This window comes from Myxine glutinosa, chromosome 12 (assembly GCF_964187855.1).
Source record: "Myxine glutinosa chromosome 12, kmMyxGlut1.1, whole genome shotgun sequence".
NCBI lineage: Eukaryota > Metazoa > Chordata > Myxini > Myxiniformes > Myxinidae > Myxine > Myxine glutinosa.
In genome coordinates, this window is record NC_136272.1 from 55091005 (window position 1) to 55118619 (window position 27615).

At 40.0% G+C, this 27615-nt stretch overlaps 1 protein-coding gene across 1 annotated transcript in view; it reads right to left on the bottom strand.

The window, feature by feature from the left end:
• LOC137437739 (polycystin-1-like protein 3) overlaps nt 1-27615 on the bottom strand; it is a 187288-nt gene that overhangs the window by 138723 nt on the left and 20950 nt on the right. The window contains exon 4 of the mRNA XM_078766339.1: nt 2452-2941. Within this exon, the coding sequence (XP_078622465.1) occupies nt 2452-2941 (490 nt within the window). The remainder of the gene's footprint in view (nt 1-2451; nt 2942-27615) is intronic.

Below are 27615 nucleotides of genomic sequence, written 5' to 3' on the forward strand. Positions count from 1 at the left end.
GGTTTCCTCCGATTTTGGGATGAGAAAGGTGTTCCCTTCTACGAGCCACTCATCCACTGCCTTTTCCTCTTCGATCAGTTGTTTAAATGTCTTGGCGTAGATTGCGAAGAGCATCAAGTTGTTTTAGCCAGAAATTTGGAATTCCATCTGGGCTTCGGCTTTTGAAGTTTGGTGTTTTTTAAAGTTGTTTTCCAATTTTCTCTTCATCAATAAATTAATCAATGGGGGCATTTCCTCGAGATGTTGCTTCTTCTTTTCTAAGTTTGGGGTCTATTCTGCTTCCTTGTTATGTTCTTTTTGATCTTCCTTTCTGGATTTTTTCCAGTTTTTCTTTTTCAGGGGAAGTTGACACAATTCTGCTTTTTCCCCAATTCAAAGTAAAATCTCTTTGGGTTACTTTCAATCATGTGGTTTTGTTTTATCCTGTTGTTTCCCTCTTCATTGTTTTTTTATCTTCCTTGCTATCATTTCTATTTTTGAGTTTGTTTCCAGCACCCAAGCACTCGAGGTCTATGTCTTCGATTTTGTGTTTGTTTTTTATTCTTTGGATTCTCTTTTTTATTTGTAGGTGTCTGTTTCCTTTCCTGAACTCTTGTATTTGTCCTACTTCCTTCTGCAGTTGCTCTCTTTGTGTCTGTGATCGATCTCTGTCTCCAAGGTGGAAGTTGCTCTCTTTGTGTCTGTGATCTATCTCTGTCTCCAAGGTGGAAGTTGCTCTCTTTGTGTCTGTAATCTATCTCTGTCTCCAAGATGGAATGTGGTTTTTAATTGTGGGGCCTGTTTTTTTCTTCTTCTGGTGTTGTTTCCCGTTACTTTTTCTTGAATGAATAGTGCCGCTGCGAAACAGACGACATTAATTTCCTTCAAGGCGGATGATTTTGAAATCATTTTTCTAATTGAATGGTTGATTCACCTCACTAAGATTTTTGTCTGTTTATTGTTTTCTATGCGATAAAGTTTTGGTCTTTCTCTGAGTTTTATCAATTTCATCTCTTCTATTTTGTTGGCTAACTCTCCTTCCAGTCTATGCTGCTCTTCATCATCTTCACCATCCTCATCTCCTTCATTCTTCTGCTCTCCCTTGCCTTTCTGCCGATCACCATCTGTCTTTTCCATTATTTTGGCCTTTGTGTGTGTGTTTGTGTGCGTGTGTGTGCGTGCCATTGGTTTTCACTCCATATACGGGTTTCTTATTGCTTTTTCTTCTTTCTTTCTTAATGCTTTAAAAAAGAGACAATCACAGCGGAAATTGCTTCTGGACGATTATCAATCTGTAGTTTCCCTCCCCACCCCACCGCACCACCACACTTTCATTCTATCTTATTGGGCCACTGAGACTCGGTTATACTCGCAGACCAACTCAACTTGATGCTTGTGACTTGCTGAAATCAGACTCTCGGTTTAGTCAGTCACCTTCGTGGATCTATGACTAGGTTAAGAAGGAAAACAAACCAAAGAGGAAAGCAAATGTGAATCAATCTGTCAATGGAATCCGACAAAGTCCATATGCATTCATATGCGTTCACGCTTATCACTCTCGGCTATGCCTGTACCTCTCGCGTTCCAGCGAGGGAAGGGTATTCCAACATGGCAGCTGCTTGTCCTGCGAGTACGCGCTCCAGCTGCGCTCCAGCCGTATTTTCAGCTCGGTGAACACACCCACGTTTAAATGTCTGTGCCCAAGTGTACAAGTACGTGCCCAAGCTTGGCTTGTGCACATGTACGTGCCCAAGCTTGGCTTGCACGCCCCGAACACCGCCTCGGGCAATAGGAACAAGGCCCCGAGCTTGCAATATGCATTCATCGCATACGTAGCCGCATGCTCGTCATGCAAATTCACACTGTGTTTAAATAACTGTTCTTTACATCAAATTTTGACCCAATATTTTTTGAAACTTTATGTTCATCAAATAAAAATACTCGTGTTTTACAGTGACGTGTTTTCGTTCTTTTTTCGAGATTTAATGATTACAATAATCTCGTCAATAACTGAAGGTTGTGCAGACTTAACAATTGTTTTGGAAAACCCAATAAATGGGTTAATATGTGAAAAGATTTTCCTTCAGCAAACATTAAAATTGGCCTAGATCTATTTTGCTGTAAGTTAGGAGGAAGATGGCGGAATAGCTGACGGCAATGCTCTGTGATTACGAGTTGCGAGGAGGTTCCTGGCATAAAAAGCACTGAAATTTGATCCGCAGGTGTCGTGAGAAATAGTAATTTAAACGTGTACTGATTTTTATGAACTTTGATTCACCAGCAAATAAAATACGGTCGCAAGCAAATAATACATATGGGCAATTCCACGGTTACTCACATTACAACACATTACATTAATGCATCGATATATGTATATGTAATGTGAGTAACCATGGAATTGCCCATATACATATACTGTATATAGTTCATTATATGAAGGAATGTCATATCAATTCAAGCTCTTTCCAGTACCTTGATTGGTTGAGTTAGAATGATGTTGACGCCAAATGACAAGAGAAAGCAAACGAGCCATTGCGTTGCTTTGACAGGACCCCATTCCATGCTGTAGAGAATGGTAAAAAATCCCGATGACAAAATACTGATGGCGATGAGGAACCAGGCGATGTAGAGTGTCCAGTGCGGAAGCGGGCCTGAACACAAGTTCCATGCGACGCGCTTCTTATGTTGAGACCCCTTTTGCTTTGACAACCGAGAACGAAAAATCCTCACCACGAGTAAGCTCACAGGAAGCTCGATGAAGGAGCTGCAAATGACGACATACATTGAACCCACCGAGAAGTACTGGGCGACTCCTGTCTCTGATATGCCGGTGTCGATCCGGGATTGCAGGCCAAAGAACATGGCGTTGGTGATCATCATGAGGAACAGAAGGCACACGCACACAGACAGACGTTCCAGGCGTGTGAAGCGACTTGTGGAGACACGCATGAATATGGACATCCTGCACAAAGACGGGGCGGACAGTTAAAATTGATGGCAGGCCCCTGTTATCATCTTAAATTGCAACATTCCCAATGTCTTTGGTGCTAAAATTGATGGCAGGCCCTCGTTATCATCTTAAATTGTAACATTCCCAATGTCTTTGAGGTCTTTGATGTTAAAATTGATGGCAGGCCCTTGTTATCTATCTATAATTCCAGTAATCTCTGTGTGTCTGTGTGTCTGTGTGTCTGTGTGTCTGTGTGTCTGTGTGTCTGTGACCGCTGTTTCTCGACAACCACGGGTCCGATATACTTTTAACTTGCCAGGTATATTGCTGGGGACCCGAGGATGTGCCTTTTCAAGGTTTCATATTAATCGGACAATTACTTACCGAGCTATGTCCAAAAAACGATTCAACCAATCAGAGAGCAGCGAGCTATCACGTGTGCCGAACGTGGCGATCAGACTCTGCCTCGGACGGCACATTTGACAGCGTATTCATTTATTTCACGTTGGAAAACTATGTTGCCGTTAAACTATGTTTTAAAACGAATTCAAACTGCGATTAAATTAAAACGATTCATCGTAACTGCGATTTGCGAACTTCCGGACAGTGACGACTTCACTTCCGGCAGCCAATCACAGAACGCTTTGTTGCGTAGGCGTGGCCGATGTGAGACGAGCGGAGCTGAGCGCGTTACGAGCTGACCGCCATTACGGTACGTAATTCGATTTCTTATGCGCATTATTTCTCCCAATTCAGTCAGAGCGAAGGGCGGAAGCGAAGAGCGTTGTTTTTTTTGTTTACGGGCGTACGGGCGGGGTAGAGCGTACGGGTAGCGTTTTTTTTTTTTTTTGGCAAGGAACGGGCACCCACGTACGGGCAATGCCCTAGTCTATCTATAATTCCAGTAATCTCTGTTTGTACGTTTGTCTGTGACCGCTGTTTCTCGACAACCACGGGTCCGATATACTTTTAACTTGCCAGGTATATTGCTGGGGACCCGAGGATGTGCCTTTTCAAGGTTTCATATTAATCGGACAATTACTTACCGAGCTATGTCCAAAAAACGATTCAACCAATCAGAGAGCAGCGAACTATCGCGTGTGCCGAACGTGGCGGACACACTCTGCCTCGGATGGCACATTTGAGAGCGTATTCATTTATTTCACGTTTGCAAACTATGTTGGCGTTAAACTATGTTTTAAAACTAATAAAAACGAATTTGCGATTCATTCGCTTTCCTGCGCGTTTGTGCACGCGATGGCGATTTCTTTACCAAACTCCGGAAGCCGTTCGCTTTGGACCAAACCATTTCATGTAAATAGAGGGGGGGGGGGATATAATTTTAGATATAGATATAGTACGGGCAATGCCCTAGTCATTTTAAATTGCAACATTCCCAATGTCTTTGAAGTCTTTGGTGCTAAAATTGATGGCAGGTCCTTGTTATCATCTTAAATTGTAACATTCCCAATGTCTTTGAGGTCTTTGATGTTAAAATTGATGGCAGGCCCTCGTTATCATCTTAAATTGCAACATTCCCAATGTCTTTGATGTTCATATTGATGGCAGGCCCCTGTTATCATCTTAAATTGCAACATTCCCAATGTCTTTGGTGCTAAAATTGATGGCAGGCCCTCGTTATCATCTTAAATTGTAACATTCCCAATATCTTTGAGGTCTTTGATGTTAAAATTGATGGCAGGCCCTTGTTATCATCTTAAATTGCAACATTCCCAATGTCTTTGAAGTCTTTGATGTTAATATTGATGGCAGGCCCTTGTTATCATCTTAAATTGCAACATTCCCAATATCTTTGAGGTCTTTGATGTTAAAATTGATGGCAGGCCCTTGTTATCATTTTAAATTGCAACATTCCCAATGTCTTTGAAGTCTTTGATGTTAAAATTGATGGCAGGCCCTTGTTATCATCTTAAATTGCAACATTCCCAATGTCTTTGAAGTCTTTGATGTTAATATTGATGGCAGGCCCTTGTTATCATCTTAAATTGCAACATTCCCAATGTCTTTGAAGTCTTTGATGTTAAAATTGATGGCAGGCCCTTGTTATCATCTTAAATTGTAACATTCCCAATGTCTTTGAGGTATTTGATGATAAAATTGATGGCAGGCCCTTGTTATCATCTTAAATTGTAACATTCCCAATGTCTTTGAAGTCTTTGATGTTAAAATTGATGGCAGGCCCTTGTTATCATCTTAAATTGCAACATTCCCAATGTCTTTGAAGTCTTTGATGTTAAAATTGATGGCAGGCCCTTGTTATCATCTTAAATTGCAACATTCCCAATGTCTTTGAAGTCTTTGATGTTAAAATTGATGGCAGGCCCTTGTTATCATCTTAAATTGTAACATTCCCAATGTCTTTGAGGTATTTGATGATAAAATTGATGGCAGGCCCTTGTTATCATTTTAAATTGCAACATTCCCAATGTCTTTGAGGTATTTGATGATAAAATTGATGGCAGGCCCTTGTTATCATCTTAAATTGTAACATTCCCAATGTCTTTGAGGTATTTGATGATAAAATTGATGGCAGGCCCTTGTTATCATCTTAAATTGTAACATTCCCAATGTCTTTGAGGTATTTGATGATAAAATTGATGGCAGGCCCTCGTTATCATCTTAAATTGTAACATTCCCAATGTCTTTGAAGTCTTTGATGTTAAAATTGATGGCAGGTCCTCGTTATCATCTTAAATTGTAACATTCCCAATGTCTTTGAGGTATTTGATGATAAAATTGATGGCAGGCCCTTGTTATCATCTTAAATTGTAACATTCCCAATGTCTTTGAGGTATTTTATGATAAAATTGATGGCAGGCCCTTGTTATCATCTTAAATTGTAACATTCCCAATGTCTTTGAGGTATTTGATGATAAAATTGATGGCAGGCCCTTGTTATCATCTTAAATTGTAACATTCCCAATGTCTTTGAGGTATTTGATGATAAAATTGATGGCAGGCCCTTGTTATCATCTTAAATTGTAACATTCCCAATGTCTTTGAAGTCTTTGATGTTAAAATTGATGGCAGGCCCTTGTTATCATCTTAAATTGTAACATTCCCAATGTCTTTGAGGTATTTGATGATAAAATTGATGGCAGGCCCTTGTTATCATCTTAAATTGTAACATTCCCAATGTCTTTGAAGTCTTTGATGATAAAATTGATGGCAGGCCCTCGTTATCATCTTAAATTGCAACATTCCCAATGTCTTTGAAGTCTTTGATGATAAAATTGATGGCAGGCCCTCGTTATCATCTTAAATTGCAACATTCCCAATGTCTTTGAGGTATTTGATGATAAAATTGATGGCAGGCCCTTGTTATCATCTTAAATTGCAACATTCCCAATGTCTTTGAAGTCTTTGATGATAAAATTGATGGCAGGCCCTTGTTATCATTTTAAATTGAAACATTCCCAATGTCTTTGAAGTCTTTGATGATAAAATTGATGGCAGGCCCTCGTTATCATCTTAAATTGCAACATTCCCAATGTCTTTGAAGTCTTTGATGATAAAATTGATGGCAGGCCCTCGTTATCATCTTAAATTGCAACATTCCCAATGTCTTTGAAGTCTTTGATGATAAAATTGATGGCAGGCCCTTGTTATCATTTTAAATTGCAACATTCCCAATGTATTTGAAGTCTTTGATGATAAAATTGATGGCAGGCCCTTGTTATCATCTTAAATTGCAACATTCCCAATGTCTTTGAAGTCTTTGATGATAAAATTGATGGCAGGCCCTTGTTATCATCTTAAATTGCAACATTCCCAATGTCTTTGAAGTCTTTGATGATAAAATTGATGGCAGGCCCTCGTTATCATCTTAAATTGCAACATTCCCAATGTCTTTGAAGTCTTTGATGATAAAATTGATGGCAGGCCCTTGTTATCATTTTAAATTGTAACATTCCCAATATCTTTGAAGTCTTTGATGATAAAATTGATGGCAGGCCCTTGTTATCATCTTATATTGCAACATTCCCAATGTCTTTGAAGTCTTTGATGATAAAATTGATGGCAGGCCCTTGTTATCATTTTAAATTGCAACATTCCCAATGTCTTTGAAGTCTTTGATGATAAAATTGATGGCAGGCCCTTGTTATCATCTTAAATTGCAACATTCCCAATGTCTTTGAAGTCTTTGATGATAAAATTGATGGCAGGCCCTTGTTATCATCTTGAATTGCAACATTCCCAATGTCTTTGAAGTCTTTGATGATAAAATTGATGGCAGGCCCTTGTTATCATCTTAAATTGCAACATTCCCAATGTCTTTGAAGTCTTTGATGATAAAATTGATGGCAGGCCCTTGTTATCATTTTAAATTGCAACATTCCCAATGTCTTTGAAGTCTTTGATGATAATATTGATGGCAGGCCCTTGTTATCATCTTAAATTGCAACATTCCCAATGTCTTTGAAGTCTTTGATGATAAAATTGATGGCAGGCCCTTGTTATCATTTTAAATTGCAACATTCCCAATGTCTTTGAAGTCTTTGATGATAAAATTGATGGCAGGCCCTCGTTATCATTTTAAATTGTAACATTCCCAATATCTTTGAGGTATTTGATGTTAAAATTGATGGCAGGCCCTTGTTATCATTTTAAATTGTAACATTCCCAATGTCTTTGAAGTATTTGATGATAAAATTGATGGCAGGCCCTCGTTATCATCTTAAATTGTAACATTCCCAATGTCTTTGAAGTATTTGATGATAAAATTGATGGCAGGCCCTTGTTATCATCTTAAATTGTAACATTCCCAATGTCTTTGAAGTATTTGATGATAAAATTGATGGCAGGCCCTCGTTATCATCTTAAATTGTAACATTCCCAATGTCTTTGAAGTATTTGATGATAAAATTGATGGCAGGCCCTCGTTATCATCTTAAATTGTAACATTCCCAATGTCTTTGAAGTCTTTGATGATAAAATTGATGGCAGGCCCTTGTTATCATCTTAAATTGTAACATTCCCAATGTCTTTGAAGTATTTGATGATAAAATTGATGGCAGGCCCTCGTTATCATCTTAAATTGTAACATTCCCAATGTCTTTGAAGTATTTGATGATAAAATTGATGGCAGGCCCTTGTTATCATCTTAAATTGTAACATTCCCAATGTCTTTGAAGTATTTGATGATAAAATTGATGGCAGGCCCTCGTTATCATCTTAAATTGTAACATTCCCAATGTCTTTGAAGTATTTGATGATAAAATTGATGGCAGGCCCTCGTTATCATCTTAAATTGTAACATTCTCAATGTCTTTGGGGTATTTGATGTTAAAATTGATGGCAGGCCCTTGTTATCATCTTAAATTGTAACATTCCCAATGTCTTTGAGGTCTTTGATGTTAAAATTGATGGCAGGCCCTCGTTATCATCTTAAATTGTAACATTCTCAATGTCTTTGAGGTATTTGATGTTAAAATTGATGGCAGGCCCTCGTTATCATCTTAAATTGTAACATTCCCAATGTCTTTGAGGTATTTGATGTTAAAATTGATGGCAGGCCCTCGTTATCATCTTAAATTGTAACATTCCCAATATCTTTGAGGTATTTGATGATAAAATTGATGGCAGGCCCTCGTTATCATCTTAAATTGTAACATTCCCAATATCTTTGAGGTATTTGATGATAAAATTGATGGCAGGCCCTCGTTATCATCTTAAATTGCAACATTCCCAATGTCTTTGAAGTATTTGATGATAAAATTGATGGCAGGCCCTCGTTATCATCTTAAATTGTAACATTCCCAATATCTTTGAAGTATTTGATGATAAAATTGATGGCAGGCCCTCGTTATCATCTTAAATTGTAACATTCCCAATGTCTTTGAAGTATTTGATGTTAAAATTGATGGCAGGCCCTTGTTATCATCTTAAATTGTAACATTCCCAATGTCTTTGAGGTATTTGATGTTAAAATTGATGGCAGGCCCTCGTTATCATCTTAAATTGTAACATTCCCAATGTCTTTGATGTTAAAATTGATGGCAGGCCCTTGTTATCATTTTAAATTGCAACATTCCCAATGTCTTTGAAGTCTTTGATGTTAAAATTGATGGCAGGCCCTCGTTATCATCTTAAATTGTAACACTCCCAATGTCTTTGAGGTCTTTGATGTTAAAATTGATGGCAGGCCCTCGTTATCATCTTAAATTGTAACACTCCCAATGTCTTTGAGGTCTTTGATGTTAAAATTGATGGCAGGTCCTTGTTATCATCTTAAATTGTAACACTCCCAATGTCTTTGAGGTCTTTGATGTTAAAATTGATGGCAGGTCCTTGTTATCATCTTAAATTGCAACATTCCCAATGTCTTTGAGGTATTTGATGTTAAAATTGATGGCAGGCCCTCGTTATCATCTTAAATTGCAACATTCCCAATATCTTTGAGGTATTTGATGATAAAATTGATGGCAGGCCCTCGTTATCATCTTAAATTGCAACATTCCCAATGTCTTTGAGGTATTTGATGTTAAAATTGATGGCAGGCCCTCGTTATCATCTTAAATTGTAACATTCCCAATATCTTTGAGGTATTTGATGATAAAATTGATGGCAGGCCCTCGTTATCATCTTAAATTGCAACATTCCCAATGTCTTTGAGGTATTTGATGTTAAAATTGATGGCAGGCCCTCGTTATCATCTTAAATTGTAACATTCCCAATATCTTTGAGGTATTTGATGATAAAATTGATGGCAGGCCCTCGTTATCATCTTAAATTGCAACATTCCCAATGTCTTTGAGGTATTTGATGTTAAAATTGATGGCAGGCCCTCGTTATCATCTTAACTTGTAACATTCCCAATATCTTTGAGGTATTTGATGATAAAATTGATGGCAGGCCCTCGTTATCATCTTAAATTGTAACATTCCCAATGTCTTTGATGTTAAAATTGATGGCAGGCCCTTATCATTTTAAATTGCAACATTCCCAATGTCTTTGAGGTATTTGATGTTAAAATTGATGGCAGGCCCTCGTTATCATCTTAAATTGCAACATTCCCAATGTCTTTGAGGTATTTGATGTTAAAATTGATGGCAGGCCCTTGTTATCATCTTAAATTGCAACATTCCCAATGTCTTTGAGGTATTTGTTGTTAAAATTGATGGCAGGCCCTCGTTATCATCTTAAATTGTAACATTCCCAATGTCTTTGAGGTATTTGATGTTAAAATTGATGGCAGGCCCTTGTTATCATCTTAAATTGTAACATTCCCAATATCTTTGAGGTATTTGATGATAAAATTGATGGCAGGCCCTCGTTATCATCTTAAATTGTAACATTCCCAATATCTTTGAGGTATTTGATGATAAAATTGATGGCAGGCCCTTGTTATCATTTTAAATTGCAACATTCCCAATGTCTTTGAAGTATTTGATGATAAAATTGATGGCAGGCCCTCGTTATCATCTTAAATTGTAACATTCCCAATATCTTTGAGGTATTTGATGTTAAAATTGATGGCAGGCCCTCGTTATCATCTTAAATTGTAACATTCCCAATGTCTTTGAGGTATTTGATGATAAAATTGATGGCAGGCCCTTGTTATCATCTTAACTTGTAACATTCCCAATGTCTTTGAGGTATTTGATGATAAAATTGATGGCAGGCCCTCGTTATCATCTTAAATTGTAACACTCCCAATGTCTTTGATGTTAAAATTGATGGCAGGCCCTTGTTATCATTTTAAATTGTAACACTCCCAATGTCTTTTAAGTCTTTGATGTTAAAATTGATGGCAGGCCCTTGTTATCATCTTAAATTGTAACATTCCCAATGTCTTTGATGTTAAAATTGATGGCAGGCCCTTGTTATCATTTTAAATGAAATCCATCATTGTCATCATTTAAGTCATGGAATCCATCATTGCTTCAGATATGAAATCTTTCCTCTTCTCCAATGGCTTGATCTCTGATCATCTATTTGGTTTCAGACCTGGTCACTCTACTCTGGACATGCTGCTTCTGCTTTCTCAACAATGGATGGAGGTCCTCAACGCCAAACAGGAAATTAGAGCTGTCTCCCTTGACATTTCACGTGCCTTCGATACGGTCTGGCACCCCGCTCTGCTCACCAAACTCTCCTCCTTTGGTATCCATGGAAATCTCCACGCATGGCTGGCGGACTTCCTCTCTGGTCGTAATCAACGTGTGGCCCTGCATGGGTTTCTCTCATCTCCTCTTCCTGTTCAGGCTGGAGTTCCCCAAGGTAGTGTTCTGGGCCCTGTGCTTTTCCTGGTCTTCATCAATGATCTCTCTGACTCTTTTGAAAATCCTCTCTATCTCTTTGCTGACGACTCTACTCTCTGTCGCTCCATTCCTCATCCCTCAGATCGGCAGACTGCAGCCTCCTCACTCTCTGCAGACCTGGACAAAATCACAGACTGGGCAAACAAATGGAACATGTCTTTCAATCCTGATAAATCTCACACTCTTACGATGTCTCTCCGAAAAGACCGACTGGAAAACCCTCCCATCCACTTTCTGAATAATCCTCTCCAAGAAGTTCTGTCACTCAAGCTTTTGGGTCTCACTATTTGCCATGATCTTTCCTGGGAAAACCACATTTCAAATCTGGCCTCCAAAGCCAGTCGCCCACTGGGCATCCTCCGTCGTGTGAAGTCCTTCCTTGACACACCTGAGCTCCTCACCACATACAAGGCTTTCATCCGCAGCTCTATGGAATACTGCTCTCCCCTCTGGTCTGGTGCTCCTGCCTCACACCTAGCCCGTCTTCACGCTGTTGAAACCAAAGCGTTCAGAATCATTGGAATCTCCCGCGATGAAGCTAACTCCAAGGGCCTTTCACTCACTCACCGCAGGCAGGTTGGTGGTCTTTCCGTCTTCTACCGACTCCTCTCTGGCCTTGCCCCCCCAGCCCTCTCTGGGCTCTGTCCCCCAAATATTCCTACAGGTCGCACAAGATCTGCCTGCAACCCTCTTATGGTTAAACTGCCAAAATCAAGACTTTCTGCTCACCTTCACTCCTTCATTCCTCTTTTCTCCTGCCTCTGGAACAAACTCCCTCACTCCCTTCAATCCCACTCTACCCTCCAGGTCTTTAAAACAGCTGTTCACCACCATCTCTTATCCTCCCCCATCCAAAACCTTGATCTTTTCTGCCCCCGCTAATTTCGGTCCCCATGTGTTTTATACCTCCCCCCCCCCTCCCCTTCCCACGCCGCCTGCCCCCAAGCCCTCTCCCTCCCACACTTCTCCCTGCTCTCAAATGTTGTGGTTGTGTGCTTCCCCTTCTCTCCCCATCTTGGCTTCCGCTCCCTCTTTTGTATATTTTGTTTGTCTGGTTGATTTGTTTGTGAAATAAATGTTAGCTCTTTCACGAGCCTCGATTCAGTATACAAAAAAAGAAGAAAAAAAAAAGAAAAAGAAAATTGTAACATTCCCAATGTCTTTGAGGTCTTTGATGTTAAAATTGATGGCAGGCCCTCGTTATGATCTTAAATTGTAACACTCCCAATGTCTTTGAGGTATTTGATGTTAAAATTGATGGCAGGCCCTCGTTATGATCTTAAATTGTAACATTCCCAATGTCTTTGAGGTATTTGATGTTAAAATTGATGGCAGGCCCTCGTTATCATCTTAAATTGTAACACTCCCAATGTCTTTGAGGTATTTGATGTTAAAATTGATGGCAGGCCCTCGTTATCATCTTAAATTGTAACATTCCCAATGTCTTTGAGGTATTTGATGTTAAAATTGATGGCAGGCCCTCGTTATCATCTTAAATTGTAACATTCCCAATGTCTTTGAGGTATTTGATGTTAAAATTGATGGCAGGCCCTCGTTATCATCTTAAATTGTAACACTCCCAATGTCTTTGAGGTATTTGATGTTAAAATTGATGGCAGGCCCTCGTTATCATCTTAAATTGTAACATTCCCAATGTCTTTGAGGTATTTGATGTTAAAATTGATGGCAGGCCCTCGTTATCATCTTAAATTGTAACACTCCCAATGTCTTTGAGGTATTTGATGTTAAAATTGATGGCAGGCCCTCGTTATCATCTTAAATTGTAACACTCCCAATGTCTTTGAGGTATTTGATGTTAAAATTGATGGCAGGCCCTCGTTATCATCTTAAATTGTAACATTCCCAATGTCTTTGAGGTATTTGATGTTAAAATTGATGGCAGGCCCTCGTTATCATCTTAAATTGCAACATTCCCAATATCTTTGAGGTATTTGATGTTAAAATTGATGGCAGGCCCTCGTTATCATCTTAAATTGCAACATTCCCAATATCTTTGAGGTATTTGATGTTAAAATTGATGGCAGGCCCTCGTTATCATCTTAAATTGCAACATTCCCAATGTCTTTGAGGTATTTGATGTTAAAATTGATGGCAGGCCCTCGTTATCATCTTAAATTGTAACATTCCCAATATCTTTGAGGTATTTGATGATAAAATTGATGGCAGGCCCTTGTTATCATCTTAAATTGCAACATTCCCAATGTCTTTGAGGTATTTGATGTTAAAATTGATGGCAGGCCCTCGTTATCATCTTAAATTGTAACATTCCCAATATCTTTGAGGTATTTGATGATAAAATTGATGGCAGGCCCTTGTTATCATCTTAAATTGTAACATTCCCAATGTCTTTGAGGTATTTGATGATAAAATTGATGGCAGGCCCTCGTTATCATTTTAAATTGTAACATTCCCAATGTCTTTGAGGTATTTGATGTTAAAATTGATGGCAGGCCCTCGTTATCATCTTAAATTGCAACATTCCCAATATCTTTGAGGTATTTGATGTTAAAATTGATGGCAGGCCCTCGTTATCATCTTAAATTGCAACATTCCCAATATCTTTGAGGTATTTGATGTTGAAATTGATGGCAGGCCCTCGTTATCATCTTAAATTGCAACATTCCCAATGTCTTTGAGGTATTTGATGTTAAAATTGATGGCAGGCCCTCGTTATCATCTTAAATTGCAACATTCCCAATATCTTTGAGGTATTTGATGTTAAAATTGATGGCAGCAGCTCGTTATCATCTTAAATTGCAACATTCCCAATGTCTTTGAGGTATTTGATGTTAAAATTGATGGCAGGCCCTCGTTATCATCTTAAATTGCAACATTCCCAATATCTTTGAGGTATTTGATGTTAAAATTGATGGCAGGCCCTCGTTATCATCTTAAATTGCAACATTCCCAATGTCTTTGAAGTCTTTGATGTTAAAATTGATGGCAGGCCCTCGTTATCATCTTAAATTGTAACATTCCCAATGTCTTTGAGGTATTTGATGATAAAATTGATGGCAGGCCCTTGTTATCATTTTAAATTGCAACATTCCCAATGTCTTTGAAGTCTTTGATGTTAAAATTGATGGCAGGCCCTTGTTATCATCTTAACTTGTAACATTCCCAATGTCTTTGAGGTATTTGATGATAAAATTGATGGCAGGCCCTTGTTATCATTTTAAATTGTAACATTCCCAATGTCTTTGAGGTATTTGATGATAAAATTGATGGCAGGCCCTTGTTATCATCTTAAATTGTAACACTCCCAATGTCTTTGATGTTAAAATTGATGGCAGGCCCTTGTTATCATTTTAAATTGTAACACTCCCAATGTCTTTTAAGTCTTTGATGTTAAAATTGATGGCAGGCCCTTGTTATCATCTTAAATTGTAACACTCCCAATGTCTTTGAGGTCTTTGATGATAAAATTGATGGCAGGCCCTTGTTATCATCTTAAATTGTAACATTCCCAATGTCTTTGATGTTAAAATTGATGGCAGGCCCTTGTTATCATTTTAAATGAAATCCATCATTGTCATCATTTAAGTCATGGAATCCATCATTGCTTCAGATATGAAATCTTTCCTCTTCTCCAATGGCTTGATCTCTGATCATCAATTTGGTTTCAGACCTGGTCACTCTACTCTGGACATGCTGCTTCTGCTTTCTCAACAATGGATGGAGGTCCTCAACGCCAAACAGGAAATTAGAGCTGTCTCCCTTGACATTTCACGTGCCTTCGATACGGTCTGGCACCCCGCTCTGCTCACCAAACTCTCCTCCTTTGGTATCCATGGAAATCTCCACGCATGGCTGGCGGACTTCCTCTCTGGTCGTAATCAACGTGTGGCCCTGAATGGGTTTCTCTCATCTCCTCTTCCTGTTCAGGCTGGAGTTCCCCAAGGTAGTGTTCTGGGCCCTGTGCTTTTCCTGGTCTTCATCAATGATCTCTCTGACTCTCTTGAAAATCCTCTCTATCTCTTTGCTGACGACTCTACTCTCTGTCGCTCCATTCCTCATCCCTCAGATCGGCAGACTGCAGCCTCCTCACTCTCTGCAGACCTGGACAAAATCACAGACTGGGCAAACAAATGGAACATGTCTTTCAATCCTGATAAATCTCACACTCTTACGATGTCTCTCCGAAAAGACCGACTGGAAAACCCTCCCATCCATTTTCTGAATAATCCTCTCCAAGAAGTTCTGTCACTCAAGCTTTTGGGTCTCACTATTTGCCATGATCTTTCCTGGGAAAACCACATTTCAAATCTGGCCTCCAAAGCCAGTCGCCGACTGGGCATCCTCCGTCGTGTGAAGTCCTTCCTTGACACACCTGAGCTCCTCACCACATACAAGGCTTTCATCCGCAGCTCTATGGAATTCTGCTCTCCCCTCTGGTCTGGTGCTCCTGCCTCACACCTAGCCCGTCTTCACGCTGTTGAAACCAAAGCGTTCAGAATCATTGGAATCTCCCGCGATGAAGCTAACTCCAAGGGCCTTTCACTCACTCACCGCAGGCAGGTTGGTGGTCTTTCCGTCTTCTACCGACTCCTCTCTGGCCTTGCCCCCCCAGCCCTCTCTGGGCTCTGTCCCCCAAATATTCCTACAGGTCGCACAAGATCTGCCTGCAACCCTCTTATGGTTAAACTGCCAAAATAATAATAATTAATAATAATTCATTTATTTTGTATAGCGCTTTTCCAGAAGCCCAAAGGCGCTTTGACAGAGTGGAAAACATAATGCATAACAATACATGAAAACAACAATTGCAAAAAGACAAGAATCAAGAAAACAAACAGCAGCGATATACGGCATATATATAAGACAAGAATCAAAAAGACAAGACAAGAATCAATAGGGAAATATTTAAAGCAAAAGGAGGGAGAAGGAGAAGAGATAGTCAGGGGTTAAATGCTGTGGGTTGAATGTTGAATGCAGCGTTGAACAGGTGGGTCTTTAGTGATGTTTTGAATGTGGTGAGTGAGGAGGAGTCTCTGATGGTGTGAGGTAGTGAGTTCCAGAGGGTGGGAGCAGCGATGGAGAAGGCCCTGTCCCCCCAGGATCTGAATTTGGTCCGGATGGAGGGGGTCAGGAGGTTGGTACCAGCAGAGCGGAGGTTGCGGGTGGGAGTGTGTCTGGAGAGGAGGTCAGCCAGGTAGGATGGGGCCAGGTTATGGAGGGCTTTGTATGTCAAGAGGAGGATTTTGTACTGGATTCTCTGGGGGATGGGGAGCCAGTGAAGCTTGTAAAGGACGGGGGTGATGTGGTCACGGGTCCGGGAATGAGTGAGTAGACGGGCAGCGGAGTTCTGAATGTATTGGAGTTTATTGGTGATTTTTGAGGGTGAACCATAGAGGAGGCTATTGCAGTAGTCCAGACGGGAGGTGATGAAGGCGTGGATGAGGGTTTCTGCAGCCGTGGAGGAGAGGGATGAGCGGAGACGGGCAATGTTTTTCAGGTGAAAGAAGGCTGACTTTGTGATCTGTTTAGTGTATTTGTCGAAGGAAAGGGTTTGGTCAAAGATGACGCCAAGATTCCGGATGTGAGGGGAGGTGGATACTGGGATACCGTCGATGTTGAGGGCAAAGTTATGGGTGGATTTTGTGAGCGTTTTTGGGCCAATGATGATTATTTCAGATTTATCACAGTTAAGCTTTATCACACACTTAAAATCAAGACTTTCTGCTCACCTTCACTCCTTCATTCCTCTTTTCTCCCACCTCTGGAACAAACTCCCTCACTCCCTTCAATCCCACTCTACCCTCCAGGTCTTTAAAACAGCTGTTCACCACCATCTCTTATCCTCCCCCATCCAAAACCTTGATCTTTTCTACCCCCGCTAATTTCGGTCCCCATGTGTTTTATACCTCCCCCCCCCCCTCCCCTTCCCACGCCGCCTGCCCCCAAGCCCTCTCCCTCCCACACTTCTCCCTGCTCTCAAATGTTGTGGTTGTGTGCTTCCCCTTCTCTCCCCATCTTGGCTTCCGCTCCCTCTTTTGTATATTTTGTTTGTCTGGTTGATTTGTTTGTGAAATAAATGTTAGCTCTTTCACGAGCCTCGATTCAGTATACAAAAAAAGAAGAAAAAAAAAAGAAAAAGAAAATTGTAACATTCCCAATGTCTTTGAGGTCTTTGATGTTAAAATTGATGGCAGGCCCTCGTTATGATCTTAAATTGTAACACTCCCAATGTCTTTGAGGTATTTGATGTTAAAATTGATGGCAGGCCCTCGTTATGATCTTAAATTGTAACATTCCCAATGTCTTTGAGGTATTTGATGTTAAAATTGATGGCAGGCCCTCGTTATCATCTTAAATTGTAACATTCCCAATGTCTTTGAGGTATTTGATGTTAAAATTGATGGCAGGCCCTCGTTATCATCTTAAATTGTAACATTCCCAATGTCTTTGAGGTATTTGATGTTAAAATTGATGGCAGGCCCTCGTTATCATCTTAAATTGTAACACTCCCAATGTCTTTGAGGTATTTGATGTTAAAATTGATGGCAGGCCCTCGTTATCATCTTAAATTGTAACATTCCCAATGTCTTTGAGGTATTTGATGTTAAAATTGATGGCAGGCCCTCGTTATCATCTTAAATTGTAACACTCCCAATGTCTTTGAGGTATTTGATGTTAAAATTGATGGCAGGCCCTCGTTATCATCTTAAATTGTAACACTCCCAATGTCTTTGAGGTATTTGATGTTAAAATTGATGGCAGGCCCTCGTTATCATCTTAAATTGTAACATTCCCAATGTCTTTGAGGTATTTGATGTTAAAATTGATGGCAGGCCCTCTTTATCATCTTAAATTGTAACACTCCCAATGTCTTTGAGGTATTTGATGTTAAAATTGCTGGCAGGCCCTCGTTATCACCTTAAATTGTAACACTCCCAATGTCTTTGAGGTATTTGATGTTAAAATTGATGGCAGGCCCTCGTTATCATCTTAAATTGTAACACTCCCAATGTCTTTGAGGTATTTGATGTTAAAATTGATGGCAGGCCCTTGTTATCATCTTGAATTGTAACACTCCCAATGTCTTTGAAGTCTTTGATGTTAAAATTGATGGCAGGCCCTTGTTATCATTTTAAATTGTAACACTCCCAATGTCTTTGAGGTCTTTGGTGTTAAAATTGATGGCAGGCCCTTGTTATCATCTTAAATTGTAACACTCCCAATGTCTTTGATGACAAATTGATGGCAGGCCCTTGTTATCATTTTAAATTGTAATATTCCCAATGTCTTTAGTGGTAAAATTGATGGCAGGCCCTTGTTATCATCTTAAATTGCAACATTCCCAATGTCTTTGAAGTCTTTGATGATAAAATTGATGGCAGGCCCTCGTTATCATTTTAAATTGCAACATTCCCAATGTCTTTGAGGTATTTGATGTTAAAATTGATGGCAGGCCCTCGTTATCATTTTAAATTGCAACATTCCCAATGTCTTTGATGATAAAATTGATGGCAGGCCCTTGTTATCATTTTAAATTGCAACATTCCCAATGTCTTTGAGGTCTTTGATGATAAAATTGATGGCAGGCCCTCGTTATCATCTTAAATTGCAACATTCCCAATGTCTTTGAGGTCTTTGATGATAAAATTGATGGCAGGTCCTTGTTATCATCTTAAATTGTAACATTCCCAATGTCTTTGAGGTCTTTGATGATAAAATTGATGGCAGGCCCTCGTTATCATCTTAAATTGCAACATTCCCAATGTCTTTGAGGTCTTTGATGATAAAATTGATGGCAGGCCCTCGTTATCATCTTAAATTGCAACATTCCCAATGTCTTTGAGGTCTTTGATGATAAAATTGATGGCAGGTCCTTGTTATCATCTTAAATTGCAACATTCCCAATGTCTTTGAGGTCTTTGATGATAAAATTGATGGCAGGCCCTTGTTATCATCTTAAATTGCAACATTCCCAATGTCTTTGAAGTCTTTGATGATAAAATTGATGGCAGGTCCTTGTTATCATCTTAAATTGCAACATTCCCAATGTCTTTGAAGTCTTTGATGATAAAATTGATGGCAGGCCCTTGTTATCATCTTAAATTGCAACATTCCCAATGTCTTTGAAGTCTTTGATGATAAAATTGATGGCAGGCCCTCGTTATCATCTTAAATTGCAACATTCCCAATGTCTTTGAAGTCTTTGATGATAAAATTGATGGCAGGCCCTTGTTATCATTTTAAATTGCAACATTCCCAATGTCTTTGAAGTCTTTAATGTTAATATTGATGGCAGGCCCTTGTTATCATCTTAAATTGCAACATTCCCAATGTCTTTGAAGTCTTTGATGATAAAATTGATGGCAGGCCCTTGTTATCATCTTAAATTGCAACATTCCCAATGTCTTTGAAGTCTTTAATGTTAATATTGATGGCAGGCCCTTGTTATCATCTTAAATTGCAACATTCCCAATGTCTTTGAAGTCTTTGATGATAAAATTGATGGCAGGCCCTTGTTATCATTTTAAATTGTAACATTCCCAATGTCTTTGAGGTCTTTGATGATAAAATTGATAGCAGGCCCTTGTTATCATTTTAAATTGCAACATTCCCAATGTCTTTGAGGTCTTTGATGATAAAATTGATGGCAGGCCCTTGTTATCATTTTAAATTGCAACATTCCCAATGTCTTTGAGGTCTTTGATGATAAAATTGATGGCAGGCCCTTGTTATCATTTTAAATTGCAACATTCCCAATGTCTTTGAGGTCTTTGATGATAAAATTGATGGCAGGCCCTTGTTATCATTTTAAATTGTAACATTCCCAATGTCTTTGAGGTCTTTGATGATAAAATTGATGGCAGGCCCTTGTTGTCATTTTAAATTGCAACATTCCCAATGTCTTTGAGGTCTTTGATGATAAAATTGATAGCAGGCCCTTGTTATCATTTTAAATTGCAACATTCCCAATGTCTTTGAAGTCTTTGATGATAAAATTGATGGCAGGCCCTTGTTATCATTTTAAATTGCAACATTCCCAATGTCTTTGAGGTCTTTGATGATAAAATTGATGGCAGGCCCTTGTTATCATCTTAAATTGCAACATTCCCAATGTCTTTGAAGTCTTTAATGTTAATATTGATGGCAGGCCCTTGTTATCATTTTAAATTGCAACATTCCCAATGTCTTTGAGGTCTTTGATGATAAAATTGATGGCAGGCCCTTGTTATCATCTTAAATTGCAACATTCCCAATGTCTTTGAAGTCTTTAATGTTAATATTGATAGCAGACCCTTGTTATCATTTTAAATTGCAACATTCCCAATGTCTTTGAAGTCTTTGATGATAAAATTGATGGCAGGCCCTTGTTATCATCTTAAATTGCAACATTCCCAATGTCTTTGAAGTCTTTAATGTTAATATTGATGGCAGGCCCTTGTTATCATTTTAAATTGCAACATTCCCAATGTCTTTGAAGTCTTTAATGTTAATATTGATGGCAGGCCCTTGTTATCATCTTAAATTGCAACATTCCCAATGTCTTTGAAGTCTTTGATGATAAAATTGATGGCAGGTCCTTGTTATCATCTTAAATTGCAACATTCCCAATGTCTTTGAAGTCTTTGATGATAAAATTGATGGCAGGCCCTTGTTATCATCTTAAATTGCAACATTCCCAATGTCTTTGAAGTCTTTGATGATAAAATTGATGGCAGGCCCTCGTTATCATCTTAAATTGCAACATTCCCAATGTCTTTGAAGTCTTTAATGTTAATATTGATGGCAGGCCCTTGTTATCATCTTAAATTGCAACATTCCCAATGTCTTTGAAGTCTTTGATGATAAAATTGATGGCAGGCCCTTGTTATCATTTTAAATTGCAACATTCCCAATGTCTTTGAAGTCTTTGATGATAAAATTGATGGCAGGCCCTTGTTATCATTTTAAATTGCAACATTCCCAATGTCTTTGAAGTCTTTGATGATAAAATTGATGGCAGGCCCTTGTTATCATCTTAAATTGCAACATTCCCAATGTCTTTGAAGTCTTTGATGATAAAATTGATGGCAGGCCCTTGTTATCATCTTAAATTGCAACATTCCCAATGTCTTTGAAGTCTTTGATGATAAAATTGATGGCAGGCCCTCGTTATCATCTTAAATTGTAACATTCCCAATGTCTTTGAAGTCTTTGATGATAAAATTGATGGCAGGCCCTTGTTATCATTTTAAATTGCAACATTCCCAATGTCTTTGAAGTCTTTAATGTTAATATTGATGGCAGGCCCTTGTTATCATCTTAAATTGCAACATTCCCAATGTCTTTGAAGTCTTTGATGATAAAATTGATGGCAGGCCCTTGTTATCATCTTAAATTGCAACATTCCCAATGTCTTTGAAGTCTTTAATGTTAATATTGATGGCAGGCCCTTGTTATCATTTTAAATTGCAACATTCCCAATGTCTTTGAAGTCTTTAATGTTAATATTGATGGCAGGCCCTCGTTATCATCTTAAATTGCAACATTCCCAATGTCTTTGAAGTCTTTGATGATAAAATTGATGGCAGGCCCTTGTTATCATCTTAAATTGCAACATTCCCAATGTCTTTGAAGTCTTTAATGTTAATATTGATGGCAGGCCCTCGTTATCATCTTAAATTGCAACATTCCCAATGTCTTTGAAGTCTTTGATGATAAAATTGATGGCAGGCCCTCGTTATCATCTTAAATTGTAACATTCCCAATGTCTTTGAAGTCTTTGATGATAAAATTGATGGCAGGCCCTTGTTATCATTTTAAATTGCAACATTCCCAATGTCTTTGAAGTCTTTAATGTTAATATTGATGGCAGGCCCTTGTTATCATCTTAAATTGCAACATTCCCAATGTCTTTGAAGTCTTTGATGATAAAATTGATGGCAGGCCCTTGTTATCATCTTAAATTGCAACATTCCCAATGTCTTTGAAGTCTTTAATGTTAATATTGATGGCAGGCCCTCGTTATCATCTTAAATTGCAACATTCCCAATGTCTTTGAAGTCTTTGATGATAAAATTGATGGCAGGCCCTTGTTATCATCTTAAATTGCAACATTCCCAATGTCTTTGAAGTCTTTAATGTTAATATTGATGGCAGGCCCTCGTTATCATCTTAAATTGCAACATTCCCAATGTCTTTGAAGTCTTTGATGATAAAATTGATGGCAGGCCCTTGTTATCATTTTAAATTGCAACATTCCCAATGTCTTTGAAGTCTTTAATGTTAATATTGATGGCAGGCCCTCGTTATCATCTTAAATTGCAACATTCCCAATATCTTTGAAGTCTTTAATGTTAATATTGATGGCAGGCCCTTGTTATCATCTTAAATTGCAACATTCCCAATGTCTTTGAAGTCTTTAATGTTAATATTGATGGCAGGCCCTTGTTATCATTTTAAATTGCAACATTCCCAATGTCTTTGAAGTCTTTAATGTTTATATTGATGGCAGGCCCTTGTTATCATTTTAAATTGCAACATTCCCATTGTCTTTGAAGTCTTTAATGTTAATATTGATGGCAGGCCCTTGTTATCATCTTAAATTGCAACATTCCCAATGTCTTTGAAGTCTTTGATGATAAAATTGATGGCAGGCCCTTGTTATCATTTTAAATTGTAACATTCCCAATGTCTTTGAAGTCTTTAATGTTAATATTGATGGCAGGCCCTTGTTATCATCTTAAATTGCAACATTCCCAATGTCTTTGAAGTCTTTGATGATAAAATTGATGGCAGGCCCTCGTTATCATTTTAAATTGTAACATTCCCAATGTCTTTGAAGTCTTTGATGATAAAATTGATGGCAGGCCCTTGTTATCATTTTAAATTGCAACATTCCCAATGTCTTTGAGGTCTTTGATGATAAAATTGATGGCAGGCCCTCGTTATCATCTTAAATTGCAACATTCCCAATGTCTTTGAGGTCTTTGATGATAAAATTGATGGCAGGCCCTTGTTATCATTTTAAATTGTAACATTCCCAATGTCTTTGAGGTCTTTGATGATAAATTGATGGCAGGCCCTCGTTATCATCTTAAATTGCAACATTCCCAATGTCTTTGAGGTCTTTGATGATAAAATTGATGGCAGGCCCTCGTTATCATCTTAAATTGCAACATTCCCAATGTCTTTGAAGTCTTTGATGATAAAATTGATGGCAGGCCCTTGTTATCATCTTAAATTGCAACATTCCCAATGTCTTTGATGTCTTTGATGATAAAATTGATGGCAGGCCCTTGTTATCATCTTATATTGCAACATTCCCAATGTCTTTGAGGTCTTTGATGATAAAATTGATGGCAGGCCCTCGTTATCATCTTAAATTGCAACATTCCCAATATCTTTGAGGTCTTTGATGATAAAATTGATGGCAGGCCCTTGTTATCATCTTAAATTGCAACATTCCCAATATCTTTGAGGTCTTTGATGATAAAATTGATGGCAGGCCCTCGTTATCATCTTAAATTGCAACATTCCCAATGTCTTTGAGGTCTTTGATGATAAAATTGATGGCAGGCCCTCGTTATCATCTTAAATTGTAACATTCCCAATGTCTTTGATGTCTTTGATGTTGGCAGGCCCTCGTTATCATCTTAAATTGTAACATTCCCAATATCTTTGAGGTCTTTGATGTTAATATTGATGGCAGGCCCTTGTTATCATCTTAAATTGTAACATTCCCAATTTCTTTGAGGTCTTTGACTCCTCCGTCCAAATCTGAATACTCCATTTGTGATGTTATGTAAACTGAATTTGTTCATTTCAAACTGAAATGTTTCACTGTACAGCAACAACTGAAATGTACAACAACCATTTTGATGGAGTATTTAAACCACTCATTTGTTTATATCGAAAAGTTTTGGAGACTTATTCTTCATTACTATTGCAAGTGCATATTGGTTTTGGATTTAAATTTTCACAAGGACAACAAAGTGCAATAATCTCCTGCTGGAGAAGTTGGCAAATGATGGGGGGAAAGGTGCATTGCTCGTCTTTATCTTTGCCGACAGGAGAGAGTAAGTTTGCCATGTCATGCGTATCTCTGATCACAAGGGACGTTGGATTGCAAAAATGGCATTTTCTTTATTTGCATGAATTATTTTTCTTTTTTCGATACTTGATCCAGGCTTGCGCAACAGCTCGACCAGAATGGAAGGGAGCAAAATGGAAAGGGGAAAACACCAACAGCACAGTAGAAGGGAGAGTGAGATCAAGGGGAGCGGGATAAGGACACATGGGGGTGAACAAGTGGAGCGGGATAAGGACACATGGGGGTGAACAAGTGGAGCGGGATAAGGACACATGGGGGTGAACAAGTGGAGCGGGATAAGGACACATGGGGGTGAACAAGTGGAGCGGGATAAGGACACATGGGGGTGAACAAGTGGAGCGGGATAAGGACACATGGGGGTGATCAAGGGGAGGGGGATAAGGACACGTGGGGATGATCAAGGGGAGGGGGATAAGGACACGTGGGGATGATCAAGGGGAGGGGGATAAGGACACATGGGGATGAACAAGGGCAGCGGGATAAGGACACATGGGGATGATCAAGGGGAGGGGGATAAGGACACATGGGGACGAACAAAGGGAGCGAGATAAGGACACGTGGGGGTGAACAAGGGGTGGGGGATAAGGACACGTGGGGATGATCAAGGGGAGGGGGATAAGGACACATGGGGATGAACAAGGGGAGCGGGATAAGGACACGTGGGGGTGAACAAGGGGAGGGGGATAAGGATACGTGGGGATGATCAAGGGGAGCGGGATAAGGACACGTGGGGGTGAACAAGGGGAGGGGGATAAGGACACATGGGGATGAACAAGGGGAGCGGGATAAGGACACGTGGGGATGATCAAGGGGAGGGGGATAAGGACACGTGGGGATGATCAAGGGGAGGGGGCTAAGGACACATGGGGATGAACAAGGGGAGCGGGATAAGGACACTTGCGGGTGAACAAGGGGAGGGGGATAAGGACACATGGGGGTGAACAAGGGGAGCGGGATAAGGACACGTGGGGGTGAACAAGGGGAGGGGGATAAGGACACATGGGGGTGAACAAGGGGAGGGGGATAAGGACACATGGGGGTGAACAAGGGGAGGGGGATAAGGATACGTGGGGATGATCAAGGGGAGCGGGATAAGGACACGTGGGGATGATCAAGGGGAGGGGGATAAGGACACGTGGGGATGATCAAGGGGAGGGGGCTAAGGACACATGGGGATGAACAAGGGGAGCGGGATAAGGACACGTGGGGGTGAACAAGGGGAGGGGGATAAGGACACATGGGGTGAACAAGGGGAGGGGGATAAGGACACATGGGGATCATCAAAGGGAGGGGGATAAGGACACGTGGGGGTGAACAAGGGGAGGGGGATAAGGACACATGGGGATGAACAAGGGGAGCGGGATAAGGACACATGGGGGTGAACAAGCTGCACACAAACTGAATGAAACACAGCATGAAGAGGGAAGAGAAAGCGGGCACAAACCAGAAAACGACCGAACTAATGAACAACGACCAAAGGAAAAGGGGCGAGGAAGAGAGGAGAAATAAGAATCATCTGGAACAGGGTGTTCTTGTGAAAACGGTCATTTAGGGTAGAGCAGAACATGAACATGGATGGAGGATGACCTAAGGTAGCGGTGAACAGCTGTATTGAAGCCCTGGGGGGAAGAATGAGAGTGAACAGGCTGGGGGAAGTGGTAGGTTGTACAGACAAGAGAAAAGAGGAAGAAATGACTGGAGGTGAGCAGTGAGCCTGGATTTTGGGAGTTTAACAAGTGGATAACTGGGAGATCACGTACACCTTGCAGAATCCTGGGAGGGACAGAGCCAAGACATGGCAGGAGGTGCAAGACCAAAAGGAAGGTGGTGGGATACAGAAAGGCCACCCACCTGCCTGTGATAAAAAGTAACAGGCGTAATCACTCAGCATCATCCTGGTACATAATAATTATTTTAATAAAAAGTAACAGGCCGAGGCACTGAGCTTCGTCCTGGGAGATCCCAATTATTTTACATAAAAAGGTAACATGCCAAGACATTCAGTTTCGTCCTGAAAGATCACAATTACTTTAATGAAAAAAGGTTACAGGCCGAGACACTCAGCTTCGTCTTGGAAGATCCCCATTATTTTATATAAAAAGTAACAGGCCGGGACACTCGGCTTCATCCTGGAAGATACCCATTATCTACTACAGTCGTGGCCAAAAATATTGGCACCCTTGCACTTTTTTCAAATAATGCACGACAATTTCAACTCGCACCATCCGTCACCAACTCAATGAAAGGGGGTTCTATGGTAGGAAAACCAGGAGGACCCCACTGCTGAGAGAGAGACATGAGAAAGCCAATCTGCAGTTTGCCGAAACACACCTGAACAAACCAAAATCCTTCTGTGGACAGATGAGATCAAATTAGAGCTTTGTGGTAAAGCACATCATCTCTATGTTTACATAAAATAAAAAGAAGCCTTCAAATAAAAGAACACCTTCCCTACAGTTAAACATGGAGGAGGTTCAGTGATGTTTTGGGGTTGCTGTGCTGCCCCTGGCACTGGGTGCGTTGAATGTGTGCATGGCATCATGAAATCAGGAGATTACCAAGGCATTTTGGAGCGTAATGTTGAACCCAGTGTCAGAAACCTGGGTCTCCTTTGAAGGTCATGGGTCTTGCAGCAGGGCAATACCCCCACAAACACACTTCAAAAAGCACTCAGGAATGGTTCAAGACAAAACACTGGACTGTTCTGAAGTGGCCAGCAATAGGTCCAGATCTAAATCCCATTGAACACCTGTGGGGAGATCTGAAAACAGCAGATGGGAGAAGGCACCCTTCAAATCTGGGAGAACTGGAGCAGTTTGCACAAGAAGAGTGGGACAAACTGCCAGTAGAGAGGTGGAGGAAGCTCATTCATGGCTACAGGAAATGCTTGACTGCAGTTATTTTGTCCAAAGTCTGTGCTACCAAATATTAAGTCTTGGGTGTCAATATATTTTCTGATTTGAAAGGATATATTGAGTTCTGAATCCTCGTCCCCAAGAGAAGGGCACAAGAAGGAGGCCCAGCTGAAGGAGACGGAAGCAGACATTAAGCATCAGCAGCAGGTAACCAATGGCTTGGTATGGACCTTGCTAGATGACAAGCAGGAGTGCTACTGTGAGTTGAAGTCCAGAAATAAACAGCCACAGCAGGAGCTCCAGAACATGCAGCAGCGTGAGTGGCAACGATTGCGTAGTGTTGAACTTTTACCTGGCACCCCATACACGTTTCGGAAGAACAAACTTGAAGATTACCCTTACGCGTACTGGAAGAGAAGTCCAGGTGCAAACCCTAATGAGGGGAACACCGGGGAAGGGTATCTTGGGTTTTTAAAA